This window comes from Anopheles stephensi, chromosome 2 (genome assembly GCF_013141755.1).
Source record: "Anopheles stephensi strain Indian chromosome 2, UCI_ANSTEP_V1.0, whole genome shotgun sequence".
Classification (NCBI taxonomy): domain Eukaryota; kingdom Metazoa; phylum Arthropoda; class Insecta; order Diptera; family Culicidae; genus Anopheles; species Anopheles stephensi.
The window spans coordinates 70661915-70682265 of NC_050202.1; the positions used below are offsets into that span (position 1 = coordinate 70661915).

At 46.3% G+C, this 20351-nt stretch overlaps 3 protein-coding genes across 3 annotated transcripts; all 3 read right to left on the minus strand.

Annotated features, from left to right (window-relative positions):
* Positions 1-258: 258 nt before the first annotated feature.
* Positions 259-2961, minus strand: LOC118504618. The gene has a single exon (XM_036039298.1). The coding sequence runs from the start codon at positions 2698-2700 to the stop codon at positions 691-693; it is 2010 nt and encodes a 669-aa protein (XP_035895191.1). The 5' UTR covers positions 2701-2961; the 3' UTR covers positions 259-690.
* A 1368-nt stretch (positions 2962-4329) lies between these two features.
* On the minus strand, positions 4330-7833 carry LOC118504619 (phosphoenolpyruvate carboxykinase [GTP]). The gene is made up of 3 exons (XM_036039300.1): positions 7487-7833; positions 6126-6729; positions 4330-6014 (listed from the first exon to the last, which is right to left on the minus strand). The coding sequence occupies exons 1-3, from the start codon at positions 7513-7515 to the stop codon at positions 4695-4697; spliced, it is 1953 nt and encodes a 650-aa protein (XP_035895193.1). The 5' UTR covers positions 7516-7833; the 3' UTR covers positions 4330-4694.
* Positions 7834-18011: 10178 nt separating this feature from the next.
* LOC118504623 (leucine-rich repeats and immunoglobulin-like domains protein 3) lies at positions 18012-20077 on the minus strand. The gene is made up of 2 exons (XM_036039312.1): positions 19978-20077; positions 18012-19906 (listed from the first exon to the last, which is right to left on the minus strand). The coding sequence occupies exons 1-2, from the start codon at positions 20004-20006 to the stop codon at positions 18706-18708; spliced, it is 1230 nt and encodes a 409-aa protein (XP_035895205.1). The 5' UTR covers positions 20007-20077; the 3' UTR covers positions 18012-18705.
* Between the last annotated feature and the right edge of the window lie 274 nt (positions 20078-20351).

The window sequence follows — 20351 nt, forward strand, 5'->3', positions numbered from 1 at the left end:
GCGATACGGGGTTTATCCCTAGCACCCTTCAGAGAATCGAGCACACGTGACAATGAATAATGGAGTGGTGGCCAATTTACATACAAAATGCAACACAATTGTTTGATTTGGGACGACGGAAAATGTCGTATCCGCAAGCTATTATGAGTGCTTCTACCGCCGAAAACTGATCGCTTTTTCATGAAAGAAATCAACATAAGCATAAAGGTGTGATATGTTTCATTGTTATACTTTTCTAAAGAGATAAAAAATCTAGTATTTGCTTTTACATTATTTATTAGTAACATTGTTTCGAATAATGATAATAATAATAAAAAAAAAACATGAAATAATTATAATGTGCCGTGTAAAAATGCAAAAGAAAAGACTTCGTACATAAACACCCTTACCCTAAAAACGCATAACTTAATAATAATTTAAGCAAAAAAAAATATTTTTGTGCATTTGAGTTTGGGAATACAATGAGTACATAAAAATAGGAATATACGGTGCTTCCAACAAAAGTTTGGAAATTTGGATTATCTAGATTGAGAACTTGCACTCCTGCGAGTGGACCTAAATCCTACTTTGGTGTCGGGATTTGAACTGGGATTTTGAGCTGCACCTTACAGTAAACTGTGCCTAATAGAGATAAAAATGGTAGCTTCCTTCTTTGTTTTTCTTTTTTCTCAGTCTTACTGCGTGTTAAGCCTATTCACCCACGTGATGTCCATGGTGGTGATCACCGTCTAAATCTCCGGTTTGCTTACGGAACACCGATTTCATCATCTGCTTCCGAATGTCTTTCGTCGAGCGGCGTAGACTGTTTCGCAGTGTGCCGGCGCTTCCGTTTGAGCCAGTAGCAGCAGCGATCGGTTTGTACTGATCCAGCGACGGTTGACGGAATACTGCACGCGGTTGCTCAGCAATGATGGACATCTCCAACGGAGATGGTTCCGCCACATTTTGCTTGTTGCCATCCTCTTCGTCGGCCTTGGCCTTCGGCTGACGTCGTCTTAAGCTGTGCCGAATGCTGGAAATCAATCCATAACTTTCTCCGGCCGGTGTAGCTTGCTTCTCTTCTTCGTCCTTGGGTTCGTTCGACTGGCCGCGGGGAATCAGTCGACGGAAGCTCCGGCGAATAACGTCACGCACTTTGTGTGACTTAATCGGTGCATTATCTTGCGATCCTGGTCCATCGGCCTGTGAACCACCGGCAGCTAGTGGACGCTTGAACCCATCCGATTCCGTCTCTTCCGGGAGTCTTTCCGCGAGTGGTTCCTTCTTGCGATACGCACGCTGAAACGGTGCCGGATTGTTCAACAGCTCAACGTCCTGCTCTTCGTCTTCAAAATCTTCAACCTCCTCGAACTGAACGTCCGGGTTGGACACGTCGATGCGTATCTCTTCCCGTACCGTGGTCGTCGTCTCTTTGGTAATGGTGAACGTCATCTGGTTGCAGTGTACTTCAGTCTCAGCGGATGTTTCATTTTCAGCCTTTTTCTCGATCGTTTGCTCAACAGCGACTTCCTGCACTGGCTGTTTGTTTTCCTTATCTTCCTCTTCAGCATCCGGAGGCATCTTTTCATCATCTTCCAGTCTTGTAAAATCGTTCTCATTGTCTTCCAGCTCATGGAGCCGCTGCGAAAGATTGCTAATGTGTTTCATGTCGATCAAGCTGCGTCTTACCGATCGACGACGATGACCTGTGCCGCTGAACGAGAACGGGGTCGTGTCACCACCACCTGGCCGTTGCTTTCTTGCCTTCGCCTCATTGATGCTGTTCTCCAGCTCCAGCTGGTAGCAGTCCAGCTTCTCCCCGATGTCCGATTCTTCGCTAATAACCGAAAGCGAACGTCTTTTGGCGAGCGTAACGGTCGCGTTCTTGTTCTGCGTCTCAGCGCATCCCATCTTCGCCGGATCGGGACTGCATACTACCATGTTGGCCAACATTTGACATGGAGTCAGAGCGTTCGGGACAAGCTCCTGGAAATTAATACGATGCTTCAGTGAAGGCGTGAACGGTACGGCAATTGCGTACGTGGGCATTTCCAGCGCAGGATTCTCAATCCCACTCAGTTCCGGTACGGGCAATGCGCGGGACGGCGCCTCACTCAGCCCTCCCTCTTTCGGACGCACTATTTCGAACGGATTGAATCGTTCGGTGCTTTCCGCTCCGCGGATGTTTAATGCGCTGTTCACAAAGCAACGGCTCAGTTCTTCCGCTTCCTTACGCTTACATTCGTCACCATCGCGGGGCACCTCGAACGGGTTCACCGGTTGCTTATCGGCCGCGGCCAAATTCAGTCCCGGATTCTCGAAGCAACTTTCCTCCAGCGATACCGATCCTCCGACACCCGGGTGCATCTGTTTCTTCTTTTTCTTCGGCGGTTTGCGTACCACTTCAAACGGGTTAGTATCGCACCCATAACCATTCGAACGCTTCGATGCCAGGTCCGCAATCGATTTCACCTCCATGCAAGAGTCCGAGAACATGTTGTAGTTTTCCTTGTTCGCCACGCGGAACGAAGGATTCTCGAACGCACTGCCATCGATCTGCCGGTTGTGGATCGGAGTGGACGAAGGGATGCTGAACGTTTGGTCGGTAAAGTTCAGGAACGGATTCGTTTCCGCGTTTCGTTTGCGCTTTTTGCCCGGTGTTTCCATCATTACGGCTGTCGGTTGGTCCAGGAACGCACTTTCCACAGCAGCAAGAGGCATCGTGGGAACCGTTTTTCACTTCACCCGGAGCAGATGTTTCCCACACGGTCTGACCTTGATCAACTGTGCTATGCAAACAGGTAAGATATTTTAACGCAATGGTCAATATAACGATATTTTTCTATAGTTGAGCTTCACGGGATGTAATATCACTTAAAATGAACGGGTCCGTGTGGCTTAAAACTAAAACAATTAACAAAATAAATACAACTGCCCGCAGCGTGCCATCCGTTTGTTGTCGATTTTGAAACAAATTTGTTTTTAACCGCTTTTTAACGGCGTCATAGTTGCACAGTGTGAGATCCACCGGCCATGATATATGCCACTGGGGAAAAATAATGATTGTGAAAGAAATAATTAGATTGTAGCTTTGTGTTTATTTAAGCAAAACTTGGAAAAAAATTACAAATATAAAACTTGATTTATTTAATAATCTAGCCAATTCCTCTTCTAAATGTGGAAAAATAAATAAAAATATAAATATAACTTCAAGAAATTGAACGCCATATTATAAACATATAGGTGTGATTGAATTGCAACCCAAGAAGCAAAATGAATGAGCTGCCCAACTGACAAAACACAAATACACATTGTTCGAGCTCGAAAACTGCTCGAATTGTTACAGAAAATATGTTTGTCGATATTTAGTTGAATATTTTACTTTTATTGATATTTTTATGTTTATTTCAGTCATACAACTACAACATTTTAATTAAAGCAAATAATAATAACTTTCTTGAACTGCCATGTAAGATTGCACACAATAATTTACTGTCGCTAACACGAAGGGATCGATATAAAATCTCACCTTAACCGACTCTCTGATCGCTGCTCGGTTCTAGTTGCATTTAAGTTACGAGTTAAATCAGTTCAATGAAATTTAAAACTGAAACATACCTAACTTAAAGAGCACTACCAGATCGATCAAAAAACTAGCCGAGGGAAAAGTCTGCAAAAATGACATCCGATTTATCGGAAAATGGCAGCAGTTTTTGAATCGAACATCGCATCGGCAAGTTTAGCAACCTACAGGATTGCATGATTCCACAACATGACTGGAGCATGTTAAAATCTTGACTGAACCTTGTACCAAACGTACGTAACTAACTATTTCGCTGTGAGAGATTCAACTAACTTATTTGATGTGAAGCATTGTTGAACAGGAAATGATATATCTGAAGTTGAGCAAATAGAAACCTTTAAAGTTTGAGAAATGAAAATATTTTATTTATTCGGTCGTAATAAGTACAACGAGATATAATCATATTCGAAAATTGGTTTTTATTCATCGTTGATTGATAACTCATATCATTTAACTCTTTTATAGCCCGATGAAAAAGAACAAAATCTCCAACTTATGTGATAAGATTATGGGGTAGTATTGTGCTTTGAATGAACGAAATTCAAGGAATAGTTTCAATCATTTCTCCTTGACACAATTAAGCCAAAGCATATGCTTTATTCGCGGGCACATTGATTAGTTGGTCGATGAGCGGCATTGACCGTGGAAATGGTGGTAAACAACAACAGGAACTATAATCAGTCATACAAACAACACTGGATGTGTTTTGCTTCAAGTTCAGTTTCCGAGATGACGAATACATGATTGAGTGAGTAGGAAAAATACCATGATTTATAAATTATTGTCTTTTTTTATTGTTGATTCTCATAGCTGTCGTACAATTAGTTTGCTCCAGGTTAGCAGATTGGCGGGTCTGCGTTTTCGTAAAACCAAACCCGCTCTTCAATTACTCTTCTTACTTCATCTATCACAATACTTACTATAAGGGGGAAAAGTTAAAAATATGCCTTACATTGTTTAATACAAAATATCTACACCTAAAGACTCTTGACTTACTGCTCGGTCCCTGTGCCGCATTACCGCGTGGCCCTGGTCAATAAACCCCTGCCAGTACGGTAGGTCGGTCCTAATCTCTTCAGCTCACTTAAATAATAGTGGTTGTCTTGGCTTTGTCATTTAATCAGTGCATGGCTTACATCTTCTCAATGCGATTTTTCAGCTGTTCCAGCTCGGTGGCAATCTCCACCGGCAGATCCTGAGGCAGCTGGTTGTCGTAGTACTGCTTAACCTCTTCCACCTCCTGCAGCCAGAAGTCTTTCGGAATGGAAAATAGCTCCCGCTCGTTGACCGGACTGCTTAGCCCGTCCAGGTTGAGCGAACCTTCCGTCGGCACACGGCCGATCGGTGTATCCCGGTAGCAGTCGGCATCGTCAATGCGGTGCAGGATCCATTCGAGCACTCGGCTGTTCTCACCGAATCCGGGCCAAAGGAACTTGCCGTTCGCATCCTTGCGGAACCAGTTGACGTGGAAAATCTTTGGCGCATGACCTCCGGCGACGGTGGCACGCTTCTCCATGCTCAACCAGTGCTTCAGATAGTCGCCGAAGTTGTAGCCGAAGAATGGTCGCATCGCGAACGGATCGTTCATGATGACTTTGGCCTTGTGTTCCGCAGCGGCAGTGCTTTCACTGCGCATAGACGAACCGATGAAGACACCGTGCGACCACGAGTTGGCCTCATACACCAGCGGCACACCCTGTGGGCGACGTCCACCGAACAGGATGGCAGAAATTGGGACACCTTCCGAATCTTCCCAGGCCGGATCGATGATCGGACACTGGCCGGCGGGAGCACAGAAGCGGGAGTTGGGATGCGCCGCAGGAGTTTTCGATTCACCCAACTTCCAGGGATTGCCCAGCCAGTCGGTGATCTCCACATCGGGGGAGACTTCCTTCTCCATTCCCTCCCAGTACACGCCACCATCGGATGTGGAGGCGACGTTCGTGAAGATGGTGTTCTTGTAGATCGTGTCCATAGCGTTGGGGTTCGTTTCGTTCGACGTTCCCGGGGCAACGCCGAAGAAACCGTTCTCCGGATTGATTGCCCGCAGCTGGCCCTTCGAGTCAAACTTCATCCAGGCGATGTCATCACCGACACACTCGATCTTGTAGCCGGACAGGGTCGGGTTCATCATGGCGAGATTCGTTTTGCCACAGGCGGACGGGAATGCGGCCGCAATGTATTTCTTCACACCGTTCGGGTCGGTGATGCCAAGGATGAGCATATGCTCTGCCAGCCATCCTTCCCGCTGGGCAATGGTGCTGCCGATGCGCAGGGCAAAGCATTTCTTGCCGAGCAGTGAGTTTCCGCCGTAGCCGGAACCGTACGACACGATCTCGTTGTTGGCGGGCTTGTGCAAGATGATGGTACGCTCGGGATCGCATGGCCAGGACGGTACGGCAATCTTACCGTTGGCGGGTGTTCCAACCGAATGCAGACACCGGATGAAGTCCTGGAGTGAATTGAAGAGAAACAAAAAACTGATCGTAAGTATGCATGTTCGACTGAGATCGCCTCCGCTTGACTTCAGCTAGCGATTAGAGACCGGGAACGCGAAACTTACCGAGTTGTTAGACAGTTTGTCCAGCACTTCCGAACCCATGCGGGTCATGATGCGCATAGAGCACACGACGTACGCCGAGTCGGTGATTTCGATTCCAATCTTCGACAGCGGGGACGAGATCGGACCCATCGAGAACGGCACGACAAACATCGTGCGTCCCTTCATACATCCCGGGAAGCGGTTCATCACCGCACGCTCATAATCGGCCGGCGAGATCCAGTTGCCCAGACTGCCGTTGACACCGGGTTTCGGCGTTGGGATCGCCTGTTCCGGACGCTCCGTACAGATGAACGTCTTCGATTCGACACGCGCCACATCGGCGGGATTGGTCCGGGCCAGCCAGCAGTTGTCGTACTTCGGCAGCGGCTTGATCGTTCCCTGGCTGTGCAGGGTTTTCAGGAGCGTGCTGCACTCGCTCTCACTACCGTCCACAATGTGGATGCGGTCCGGTTGGCACATGGCGGCCGATTCCTCCACAAAGCGGCGCACCTTGTCCGACAGCAGCGACACCTCTCCATTAACGACCGGGAAGCCACGGAGATGGTTGTACAGGTTCTTCGGCAGCGTCTTCAGCTTCGGGCTGCATCCCAGGGTAGTCGGGAGCCTGAGCAGGGCGAACAGTTTAACCATCGCGAGGTAGTAAAGCACACAACGGCACAACGGCACAAACGAGAAGAAAAATAACTGTTAGCGAACTTCACCACTGCGAGACGTCGGGTAATGTTTCCAGCAGAACAATGCACTGGAACACACTATGCTCATTGGAAGATTGAGTATTAGTTTGGGCTAATGCAACTGATTGGAGAGAGAAAAAGGGCTTGGCGCTTGACAGCTGTACTGTGGATTACTGAGCCAGTGCTGGCCGCGTGCACCGCTTATATACATATATTTCCTATCAGTTATCAGCATTAGCCACGCTGCTCGCCATCATCCGCACGTAGACAGAAAAGCAACATCTCACCCTGACGTAGATCGTTAGGGTGCTGATTATCAGCAACCAGATGAGCACTACGTCAAGGATCTTAGGGCCGGGATGATGGTGGGCAAAGTGTGACACACAAATGCCGATACTGTGGAATGTCAAAGTGCAAAGGTTTTGCCTTTCCGAACGAGGCCCGGAAGGGCTTCGGTCATATCGAAACAGACTCGATAAGAAGGATCTCCAGGGTGTGTGCTCGCCTTTCCGATAACTTTATCAGGCGTTACGAAGGCACACCCCCAGCTGGGAAAGGTAAGGGATTCAATCTCTTTCTAGGATGACGTTTTTATTTTTGAGGACTTGGTTCCAGTGAGCATTCGAATGTGTTCCAGACAAGTAAAGAGACGACAGGAGGTTTGGGCGATCGGTTGCGGATACTTACGGCGTGTACTGTTCGATGACTTGAGGCATTTTGTTGGTACTTTGGACGTGGAAGGCAAACTTCAGGAATGACGATTTAAAACTTAAGCTTTAACTAAACAGCACACACAAACAATAACACTGGACACAAGCACACACTCAATTTGAAGGAAAAGGACGAAGTAGCTTCGATTGACTGGGATTTACACGAAAAATTTGCTTTCGCTTAGTGAAGCGCGAATTTTTAAGGATTCTCTTTTTGTTTTAAGATGCACTTTGGCACTTGAGTGTAACCACAGATGTAGGAAAACTAGCTTGTTTTCATCTTCTGTATTGGATTGGTTCTGGTGAACTGATGCTGCTACCTATGGAACCGGGCCTTCTTATATTCGCACCATCGGCAACGGTCTTTGCGCGGGTAAGGCGAAGGACGCAAGGGTAGCGGCCCTGGGGTAATTTCGGTGGCGGGGTAGATAGCAATCCGCCGTGGGTAGGAAAGAGATGTCCGTGAGCGAAAATAGAACCTGCCCCTCGTACGGGCAGACTTGCCCTCCTTACCCGTACCGACCGCATCATCCGAACACGCTGCGATAAGGGTGCCACGGCACGACAGCGCACAGTTGTTGGGCCCGAAACTTACCCCAGAGCTGGTCGGGAGCATGTGTGCGAGCGCGACCAAACGATTGGCTTCAGCTGATTGGCAGAGGTAGAAGCACCCATACTACCAACGTGGAAAGTAGAGCCGTGGATGACGTTGGGCTGCGCTGCGCCTGTCGCAACCGCCCAGGGCCCAGTTCCGGACCTGTTGCGCTTGTTTTGATGGGTGACGTCACACGCACACAAACTTACACGGGGCGTGTGGGGTGGTTATGTTGTCGCTGACCGGACCATAGCCACCACCATCCACGCGCGCCCTCCTCTCGAAGCTTCTCCCGTTGCGTTTGGTTCTTCCGCGATGTCTGCGTGGCTTATCGACTCGAGAACACTCCTCGGTCACGCTGTTTCCATCTGATTGATCCGATTGGTACGCCGGGTGGGTGAAAGTATCGCAACCATGCAATTGTTATTGTCTTTCGGGGGTTTTGTTCGAGTAGCCGAGCTGCCTGCCCAGGCCCTTACGGTTAGCATGCATTTTATTGCCCCGTTCAAGGGCAAGGGACGGCCCAGGACTCGAGTTGGGTTGAAGATGTGCGAGACGAGGTCCAGCAGTTACTTAGCCATAGAGATGGTAGCTGATGCTTTTGCCTGGTGCATCTTCCTACTCTCTCTCTCGCTTTCTGGAAGCCGCTGCTAGTTTCGCAACCCTGTAAACCGTTCAACACAATGCCATATTTTGGATGGTTAGTGTGTTCATCATCATCATCGAGGCGTTTGTGGCTGGGTTTAACCGGTTCAATCTACCCATGGAGGGTGTGTACTTCTATGCTCTACATTAACTCTCATTGACTTGCCGATTTGTTACGCGATCCCTTCATCCAGCTTCATCCTCCAATCGCCATTCAAATAAACCCGGAGGTCTAAAGTCTCCTCCGGGCTTACTGCGTTTTGGCGACCCGGATTGCTGACGGGCGCACAATTTTCCGGCCATTCCACTAGTGCGGTTATGCCTTCGCAGGAGTTCAGGGCTGGAGCCGATTGTTTGGTCTATTGCACGAGCATTTGTGTGTTGGGGATAGTGAGCATGCAGTGGGCGTTTATTATGATGCAACCGAGGAACGGCGAGTTCATCATTTGTTATTGATTTCAAATGCTCTAGAACCAAGTAGATTAGAAGGATGTATTTTTCGCTTCGAATTATGCGGAAGTTCACACACAGTGTTGAAGGAATACGTAATCGTGGTTGAAATTATAATATAGAACTCAGAACCTAGGTTCACACGCAATTATGACCTACGTACTTTCTACGATGTTCTGCCAAAATTGTCAGTATTGGTCTACTTTGAATTATTAATTGATTCGAACCACTCAGAGCTTAGTCCAACTTAAAGAACACATGGTTTAGTCAAAATTGGTCTAATAACCAGAAGGAATAATAATACCTCAACATCCTCCCAGGTAAAGTTAGAAGTGCTTAAGTTTATTAGCTTTGTCATACAACATGATCAGGTACGTAACTTTCCGCAATTAGCCCCATTACCAAAACTGATTTTGGTAGCTATTACATACGGTCCAGTACTTTTCCATGTCTTGAGCTGGGCTAAGACCTGCGCCGTTGTCTACGGCCATTTCTAGGCAATCCCTCAGCAGTGCGGTACAACTGGCCGCTGAGTTTACCGCCATTTCCGAGATGCCATTGCAGTGAACAAAGCGAGACGTAACTAGAGCAAGAGGATGACAGAAAGGGATGCCACAATAGTTCATGGTTAAGAGTGGAAATTTCCATCCGTTCATCCATTCTAGCTGGGTCGTTTCGGAAGAATTGTTCTTGATGCGCCCGGATCATGATCACCTCTTTATAATGGCTTTGGTCCTCCTGAAGCAGCAAATCGTTCCGAACTGGTAATGTCTAGCTCGATCCTCTTTTCGGGGTCGTGTTTCCGTTTGGCCGTGAAGGTTTGTTTGTGGATGATGCTGGACACTTTAAGGCGGAAGTAAGGCTGAGATTTCTTAAATTACACTTCATTTGAATACCTTGGTATCAAAATAGATTTAGGAGGTAATATGAAAATAGGTCACATGGTCACTCGAATTGATGAATGCTCAATGTAAAGTAGCGTCAATCCAAATCTATGGATATATGCTGGATTGGCTTCTGAAGATTCCTGGATCGAAAATAATTTGACAAGATCAATGTAATCCTAATGAATATATCAAACAGCTTCAACTCTTCCAACGCCTCCAACAAAAATGGTCGCCCAATAGAGTAGGCACGATCCCATGGCAACACCGATCTACCAAAGTCGAACCAAAACAAAACTCGCCCCCATTGCCCCCGTCGATCGTCGGCTAATCGGCGAATCAACCTCTCGCAGTGGCCCCGGCCGAGCGTTTGTTGATATCAACAACACGATTTTGCCTGCGCGGTTATCAACCGCCATACCACAGGGAAGTTCTGCGCGCCGGTACGACGAAGAACTAGGTCTCACAAAGCAAGGTCTAATTGGGGTTCCCGGTCACCGAGCGTTTCCTTCTGCGTGCCCCCACCTACAGAGCGGAGACAAGATTTAGGTGCAAAGGCGCAAGTCATTCGGCAGTTTGACCGACTTGACGATAAGCCACCGTCTACGATTTATGGGAAGGGGGGGGGGGGGGGGGTGGTGCAGTACGGTTCAATCAAAACAAACCCCGCCCGGCCACCACCCTGCTGATAGTACCGAGTTCAACAGACCTTTTTTCGAGAAACCTTCGGATTATTGACTGTCCATCGCAAGAACTGCCCATTTACTGGCATGGTCCCGGACGAGCCCTCGTGTGGAATGATTTTGATGTCAGATAGCTCGGGCTTATCGTGGCACCGGGGGGAACAGGACTCGGAAACACACAAACAACCCTGTGCGTTGGCCTCAGGCCAGGGTACCAGTGTGATAGTATTTTGCAAAAATAAACGGCCGGTCGGTTAGCAACAACGGCTAACAAACGGCGTTGGCGTTGTTTTGGTGGTGGAGGCGAATGGGTTCAAAACAAAGATGACATTGACCGGACACATGAAACAGATTTCCGAAAATGTTCTTCGCTGCAGGTTTTACGATGCTCCAGAGCATTGGCGGGATATTGTCAACAATTTTCTGGGGAAATCGAGGGACGTATCGAGTGGCGAAGTGGTGAATCACGCCACGACGGCGGATTGGTCCATCTGAAACGGAAGATATTTTGAGGTATTTCGCGTTTAAATAATGCGTAGCTTTTGGTGATCAATTTGTGAGGTGCGTGTGGAGCATTACAGTGCTTCGTTCGATCAATTCTGGAGGGCTGTTGGTTCTGCTTATACTGTAACTCTTTTAAAACTCCTTCCACTTTCATCCCATATTTGCTCCACAACTGATGTGATCTGCATACAATTGCACGTTGTGGGATCGCTGGAACTCGTTTTTCGAGTTGTTGGAGATACTGGCAAGCCCACTCTAGTGAACTTGATTGTTGGTGTTGAAGGCAAGAGTCCTTGAAACCTTTTGCCCAGCCCGAATGCTTGGTTATGTTTGATTTCTGAGGTATTATTATGAAAGAGTAGTCTAATGTGGAGATACAGGAATATTTAATAAGGGAATATTTTTTCCATATACTTTGCTCGATCATGTGCGATCAACTCTCACTTTTGTTTTGTTTTCGTATTGCATTTTGTTCAAACAAGTGCGTACCGTGCACTTGGTCAATGAATTCGACAATGTTTGTCTTGTTGTAGAACCAGATCTTGCTGCGTGTGCCAGATTCTAGCGGTACCGGTTGGACAGGAATCGGTTCCGGATCTAACTGGTTGTGGGCGAACGAGCGAACGGAACAGTTCCACTGCAAGAGAGCTAGGCTTCCCCAGCCGTAGTCGAACTTTGATCTGTTGCGGTTGCTCCATGAACGGCCCGAGCGGAGTCTACAATATGGCTGGCCGCTAGCAAATGGTGCAACAGTGTGTTAGCAGTGGTTGGATGAAATCTTCCAAGGTCTTGGCGGGATCTCCACAAACGCTGCAGATAGGCAAGACCTAACCATCAACAACAATGTGTTTACGCCCGAATGGGTGTCCGAAGGAACCTCAACAAGGAACGATGGTGGGGAAGGGGAAGGAAGTGCTCGCTTATCATAGATGCGCGGACAGCGAGAAGCGTGTCAAGTGGCCGAACAAACGGTCAGCCCGGGACAGGCCCCTGGTGAAAACCGCGCCCCGTTGATTGATCGGCAGCTGCCAGATCGCACGACGACCTGCATAGTCGAGGTGGCGCGCTCTCGACTCTGTTTCATTACGCACACACACACACACACACTCTGTGCCGTGCGGCGACGTGGGCCGTATATGATAAGGCAACCCTTTACCAGTTCCACTCAACAACGACGGTTAAGCAAAACAACCGGCCGAATGCTCACTGTTGCCAGGCGCGCTAATTTGATGCTCGCCGAAGTTGCCTACGAGGAGGCCTTTGGGGGTTCGCGACGAGATGCTGGCTGTGAGGAACGTACGGTGTATGATTGGTTCGCAAAACAGCTGATATAGGGTGTGAGCAACAGCACATTGGGGGATCGTCGAGCGGGTTCGCCGCTGGGGCTGGATGGGGTGGCCACGCAGTGAGGGTTGAAAAACATAAAAACTGAACGTTCTTGTGTGCTCGGCGTTGGAGGCTTGTCTCGCTGGCAACGGCACGTGATTGGTCCATTTGGTCAGGGTCGAATCGTTCCTTTGGCTGACGCAAGCTACCGGTTGTGTTCGTCAGCTTCCAAGTGCGTCCCGTACGTCTCACTTCACCGTGGGCTGACAAAAATACGACCCGCCGCGTATGGCTTGGCGTTCGTCGATCTTTCGGCGCATCGTGGGCAAAGCAGGGGACGGGCATCCCGCGGGCGTGTTGTTGATGGGAATGCCGGTTTGTTATTGTTTTGGTACGGGTTTTGCTTAATGATGAAAATGAGAGCGCGCCAGTCGGGCTTGGGAAGAAGAAAGGAAGCATAGAATCTTCTCTATGAATGCGTGTTGCGCTGTGGGGATGGATCGGGTCGCGATCACATGACAACTGGTACAATAGATTCGCCTGTTTTATACGACAACATGTTGACGATGTGCGAATGCTGTTGATCGTGCGTTTCAGCGGCCTATGAATGCTCGTTGAAGACGGGTGTACGTCAACAGGTCGAGGATCGAGTGTTACACGCGTTTCCGGTATTACGGATTGGGCTGAATATATTGTTTTTTATGCGATAACTCTGTGTTGTGATTATGCTACAAGAAATTAAGAATTGGTTAGCTAAGTACAAAACAAGGGATGTCATTGATATTGCGATTCCCACCAATATCAATTCTATTAAAAGGCTTCATTTTATTTATTCTTCCTTGGGACTCAAACGTTGCTTGTTTTGGCCTGCAATTTGAAACACCCTCGACTTTTTAACATGCTTACACGTTAAGATTTAGGATCGGAAGAAGTGGTAATACTTCTTATTCTTTGGTACTACAACCTCGAAAGGTCTGCCTGATATCGTTGTCAAGTCGGCCAAGGTCGGTCTATCAAGGTCGGTCTGCCAGTCCTACATACGCAGAGGTGTCTTCTAGTTGGGATTTGATCCCCGGTCCTGCCGTGTGAAGATCACCGTCTCGACAACCGGACCGCCCCATGTGTGTGCTGGTACTATAGAGTAAGTCTGGAATCTTACACTTATGTTTGAGTTCTGGTGATACATTCACTTTTCTAAACGTCCCTTTTCTTCAGCATGACTTTCATCATTAAATATGTCCAAAGAACACAAGAAGTCTCCAGAATAAGACTAGTTTTAGACTTAGTAATCGTTTCGTAAGCTAATATGCTACATAAGACTAGACAGCGTAGTTTTGTTTACTTTTACTTGGAAGTTCCTCCAAATCAAGAAGTTCCCCCAGCGTGCCTTTCCAGCTGCGACTGCATGTTGTTGTCGCAAGCAAGAAAGCACACAGCACAGAGCTACAGCCTCCGACGCCTCAATTACTGCTAGGGTCAAATGGTTTCGTTTGAATCTTTTTCCATGCAAAAAAGGGCATCATCAATTATTTCGAAACTCGCCGTTTGCCCGGCCCCAGTAAACAACGTGCAACTATCAGGCTATCGGGCAGTAGTTTGTTTACCGATCTGCGGGAGTCGGGAGCTACGAGTTTGTTGTTTTTCAACCGTTTAACGATGTTATCAATTTTTAACTTTTGTTTTGTTGCGAAAATAAAGAGCACAGCAATACGGCCAGGCCGTTCTTTATGAATAAAAAAAAAAAAAAAAATAAAGAGCACTCCCCACAGTCCCTCCAACTGCAATTCCTTCGAGTGAGTTCTACCGTGTGATCCCTGCACTTGATCCCGGAATTTGCTCGGAATAGCGGGCACGAGCACCATCGTCAACAGGATCGCCGCTGTTTACTGCAGCGATCGTGGGCCCTTTATCGATGGTCGGCAGGAATGCATAATACTGCGCGTGGAAGCACAAGTTGTGTATTTAAAGGTTTGGCTTAGGGTAGAAACTGTGCACACTTACACACACGTTTCGTGAAAAAACCATCGATGAAAGCGCGGCATTGAGGGTGGTCGTCGATGACTTAAGTAGCCGTAATTCTGTTCGAGCTGCACTTGTGAATCAATTTAGCGTCATATTATGCACTTCAGGGGTAATTCTTACGCTCACGGAAGATCCGTACCGATTATCTGAAGTGTCGATTGACTCAGACGAGTTATATTTACTACTTTCTTGTACCAGTTGTTGCTATTTACATTACGGGGATGGGTTGCATTACTTAGCTTGTTATTAAGGAACTGAATGATTTATATTTCCTTAAGTAAAAAATGGAAGCTCTCTATTAAAAACAACATGACATGAAGGAAGGAAATTATTCATCAGTGTTAACTATCTCAGCTGGGAAGTCACTTCTGGATGTTAAGCTGTAGAGGTGTTATACAATGACTGTTTACAGTGAAGATGAGATTTAACCCCAGGGATAGGTTCATTATTAAGTCATACACTACGCCTTCATAGATGCAAATCCACGTGTTTCTATATTTAGCTATCAAATACAATCAATAATCAATACTCGATCGGTAGTGTGATCAAGCTCCTCGAGACCCTTCGGTAACAAGTTTTTATGCCTCAGTTGCAAATTAGTTGTCCAGGAAGCGTTTAGCCACCTCGAAACTTAGTACGCTGTGCGTCACATACGCTCGAGAGATTCATCATCCGGCTAGTACTTTCCCTTTCGCTTATAAACGATTCGAAAAAAAACTCCTTGTCCAGCAACAACGACTACAACGTCATCCAGCGACGTCATTTGGAGCCGGCACGTCGGATTACCAAGCCTATGTCTCCTGACGTACAGACGATGCGCATCGGTAGTGATAAAGATTGTTGACTGTAATAATGGCACGGTTTAACTTTACGCAAATTATGCTCATATCAGCTCAATGACGTTGGTCAAGTATGTTTTAAGTGCGTTCATGACGTTCGTCTGAGTTCATGGGCTTGGCAAAAATCAAACTACAAAAAATTGGACCAATGTGAAGATGAGTTGAACGGGTGTTTTTTTTGCCTATTTTCTATATTTTAATGAGCATGTGCTATTCTACAGTCAGGGCTCATTGTACTGAAAGAATTGGGATTGTTTTGAATTAAATTTCAAGACCCACCGATTGCATGATCAAACTACGACTAACTCAAAGTCCAAAAATAGGCCTTTGAGCCTTACCCTCTCTGCAAGAGGCTCGTAAAGTGAGGCGGTGTAAAAATCCCAAAACAAAGCAATTTCATTCAAACGGTGTAATTGAGTGGGTATATTTATGGATGGTCTGTGTCGCGTATGTGTAGAGCATGCGATAGATAACTACCAAGCGTGTTATTGGTTAAGCTCATCTTCGTGTGCGCGATTGCTTATCGTGCCTTTAGTGAGTCTGTAATTGTTTTCCGGCCATCCACAAGGCTTTACGTTTTTATCACTGTTCAATTGCATTTTTATTGGCATTTTTTCCCCTGTTTGTACTTTACCTATTTTTTCCCCGTCGCGATTGTGACGCTCGAACCAAGTGGGTGTGTACCAGGTCCAACGGTCTAACATGAGCCGCAATCGGAGATGTCATCATCTATCGCCCGTTCAGGTGATGACATGGTATATGAAGATATTTCATCATGCTTGTTCGTTTGATAACAAAAGCAGACATTTTTTATAGCTTATAGATAAATTAAAATAAGCTGATACGAGATTTCGGTCACACTTGCTTACGTTTCAATAGGGAAGAATCAATTAATTGTGGTAAGCGGAAAGGGTTGATAGAAGAATTCATAATTTTAAATTTCCATAACACAAAATCACCTCTACCTGATGTTCAAAACAATCCAAAGCGAAACTGTTGGCTGCAATAGATGGACAGGATTCTTCATCGTTCAAAACAATTTTGCCCAGGCATGGACATTTGCCGGCTGATTGATTAGTTTCGTTCCGCTCGGAAAAAAGGCGTCCATTGCATCCATCCGAGGCCTTGGGGCCATTTGTTTTGTTGCAATGTCGTGAAATGTGGAAGTCTTTCTCATCCACACGAATGTCACACCAAGGACTAGGAACGATCGGCGACTACCGGTCGATCGATAAATGCACCGTTCTCGACGCTTTCGACGTGAAGCTGTAAACTGAAATCGATAAAAAGTGGGATGTGGGTGTGTTCTCGTGTGTGTTTCGCCGGACTGTTTGGTGACAAAGATTAAAAATCGCTGCTTTTCAACCGAACCCGAGCTCGAAACAATAGGGGGTGCCGCGTATATATTTATTTTCCCTATTTCTTCTGGCAGTTATTCCAGTCGACCATGACCCATCAAGGCGAATTGCAACGGGCGAAACTAACAGAAATAAAAAGCACCGTGATGCAGCATCGGTCGGACAACGATGCTCGTTAGTGCAGGGAGGGTAGGTTGGCGGTTGCCAAATGACGAGGCGCTTATATCGTGGAAAACCATTAAACCTTAATGATACTTCCTACCGCAGCTGGGCCTGTGATTACGAGGTTAAGAGTAGTTTGCAGATGATTGGTGAGGTTGATTGAAAAGCAACTGCTGGCTTCGGGTTTTGACCCGATCGAAAATGAATTTCCACAGTTGGTGTGATTGTTTTCTCACATGTGTGTCGCCAACAGATGGGTGGGGTTGGAAAATATTTGACTCCGAACTGCACGGTGAAGCGGTGCATCCCATGTAACGAAGCCACTCAACGTGTGTCAATTGACCTGTATATCATGGGAAATAATTTGCTTATTGTTGATAGGCGATACTTCAATCTGAGACTGAACTTTGGCACAAGAAGCAGTCAATCAAGGATTGGAAGGGAATGGATGTCCACATACAGGGTGTTCAGTAAGTTTGAGTGCGACTTTTCATGAGGTTGTAGTGCGCACCGTGTGCAATCTGGGGATTGTTATTGGTTACAGATATGGCCTCAAATATTGCCTGGACCATTTTAATCTAATAATTTACCGGCATGCAGGTCAGGAGTCCGGTGGCCGAGGCGATAACGGCGCCGGTCTTCACACGGCAGTTCCGAGGTTCATATCCCATCCAGACCGCCTCCTCGTACGTAGGGCTGAATACTTTACTACGGGTAAAATTAAGTCACAGGAAGCCAGATATGGCAGGCAGAGACCTCTCGAGGTTGTAGTTTTGAATAAAGTTTAAATGGAAACCTTAATTTAGACGTCCAATTTACATGATGCGGCACCGGCATTTACATGAGGGCTAGATACAACAGCGGCGCCTGTACTAACATGGCATTACCGGGGTTTAAGTGTCATCCGGGCGATTCTTCTATAGCGATGACTGACTATCCAACTTTGCGGTAACAACAAGTCTAGTAAGCCAACAATGGGAGGCATGGCCTTAAAAGGTCGTAAGGCCAAGAAAGAAGAAGAGATATTTTGAAGACTAAAAGTTCCAAAATATTAACAGTTTCCATCTTGAAGAACTTCATTTGGAGAGCATTACAATTATTATTGTTCATTTTAGGTAGATAGGTTTGAGACACGTAAGCGTAGTTCAGCTCTGCTCAACTAGGTAGGGAGATACCTGTAGTCTACATCAAGAGGTGATTTAAAAAAAACCTGCAATATCCTTTTTATTGTAGTTGTGTTAACAAGCACAGCTGATCGTGTTAGATTGATAAACAATGGCGGAAAAATTACCGAGCCAAACGTATTTACAAGACGGCTTTTGACAGGTTAATGGGCGTCGTTACCTTTGCAAATCTCCATTGGTGAGCAGTTATTACGCCAAATTCGAATAGCACTGTGGATAATATGACAAATTCAAAAAAAGACTGCAAATCTTGATGGATGAGATATGAGTCAGTAAGGATACCCGGGTGGTAGTTCGGATGCCAACAAATAAATCCTTATGCTGCTTAGACAAAAACTCCACGGGATGAAGAATCCCGGGTCAAGACTCCCCGCTTGCTGCGGTGATTCATCAGATCAGAATTTCGACGATTCTTTGACGATGACGAGTGGTTGACGAGAATAATTATTACATCCGCCATCAAAACCAAAATCAAGGCAAGTCCTCTTCTTCAACATAAATAAAAGCAATTTGACTAATAAAGACAATTTCTTTGCGGCACATCCTACACATTCCGATAACAGTTACTGTTCAGTCGTGTTTTCGGGCTCCTCCACGAGCAATCCATCGGGTTACCTTTCATACTAAGTTCACTGATTTTTGGTGAAGTTGCATTAATGTCGAAAGATGCAATCTGATTCTCTTCTGCACTCACTTTCATCGTAACACCCGGCACAAACAGCAAACGGAGTTCGGTCATATTGTTTCGATCAATGTGCAGTGCGCGCAACTTCATCGGAAAGTCGGAACTGTTCAGCGTTAGGGATCGAATTTTGTTACCGGACAGATAAAGATGCTCCAGGTGATCCAACCAAGCCATCTCCACAAAATCAACCACTGTTAGCCGATTGTTGTCCAGCGTCAGGTCGGTAAGGGTTTTAAGATTGTCCAAGCAAGCAGGAAGTTGCGACAGTTGGTTTTCTTTAAGCGAAAGTGTGGTAAGAAACGGAATTCTCCATTGACACAGTGAGAACGTTTTCAACCTATTGGAGGAAATGTCTAGCGTCTGTAGCATATCCGACGCGAAGCTTCCCGCAAACAGTCGAATTAAGTTTTGCTGCAGTTTCAAAACGCTCAACATCGCAAACGGTTGAAACAGGGTCATGCTTATGGTTTTTAACAAATTGTCTAACAAATACAATTCCTCCAACGAATCGTACACTTTGCACGGCGTCGAACGACTGTTCACCAGGGTGCGTATTTTGTTGGCGGTGAAAGTCAACGTTCGAAGCCGCGATAAATTACAGAACAGCGCCATATCGACCGCCCGGATAGCGGAATGGGTAAGTTCGATCTTTGTTAGTGCCGTTCCTCGGTATATTGTGGGCGGTACGGTCACCAAAATGCTGCTCGAAACTGCCAACACTTGCACCGGAGTCTGTGGTTCCAAATCAATTTCTCTTATACTGGTCCACGAGACACGCACCTCTAGCCGTGTAGTAGCCGCCGAAATGGTCAATGCAGACAGTGCATCGGATTCCTGTACTTTGATACTTCGCACTGCCGGTAGTGCGTGATTTAGTACCGATGTGTCGAGATGTGCCATCTGAACGTTTACGATGTCAACAAAGTGACATTTATCCGGGATGTAACTGAGAATGAAGAAGCTTTCGGCGGTGGTCAAATCAGAGATAGTGCACTTGTATCCTACGCGTCGAAATTTGGTTGCACTGATACGTGGTGCGTTTAGGAGCAGGGATAGCAAACTGCAACGATAGTAACTGTGTTTAACAGTGATTCTAGTGAGGTTTGTATGAGAAACATGCAGAGTACGAACCATACGCCAATCACACCATTAATATCCATCGAAAGCTATTCCACAAAACTGTATGACTGTTGATGTGGACCAGTCAACTAAACCGCGTGCTCACTGAGCCTTTGGATGGGTGGCAATAAACTAAGCTCAGGTGTAGTTTAAATTGTCCGATGGGATCAATTTAGTGAACTCTCCAACCTTTTTATGTATAATAAATTGCTATTCATTACTGGGTACCTCGTGCACAAATCTCGTGCTTGCGACTGGCGTTACATTATTTCTATCACATTAAATTCCAGTTCATTCTCCTATTGTTAGAATCTGGTTTAAATTTATGTAATTATCATTCTTTTCCATCATAAATATTCATGCACAAATTTGTTATTCTAGCTGTA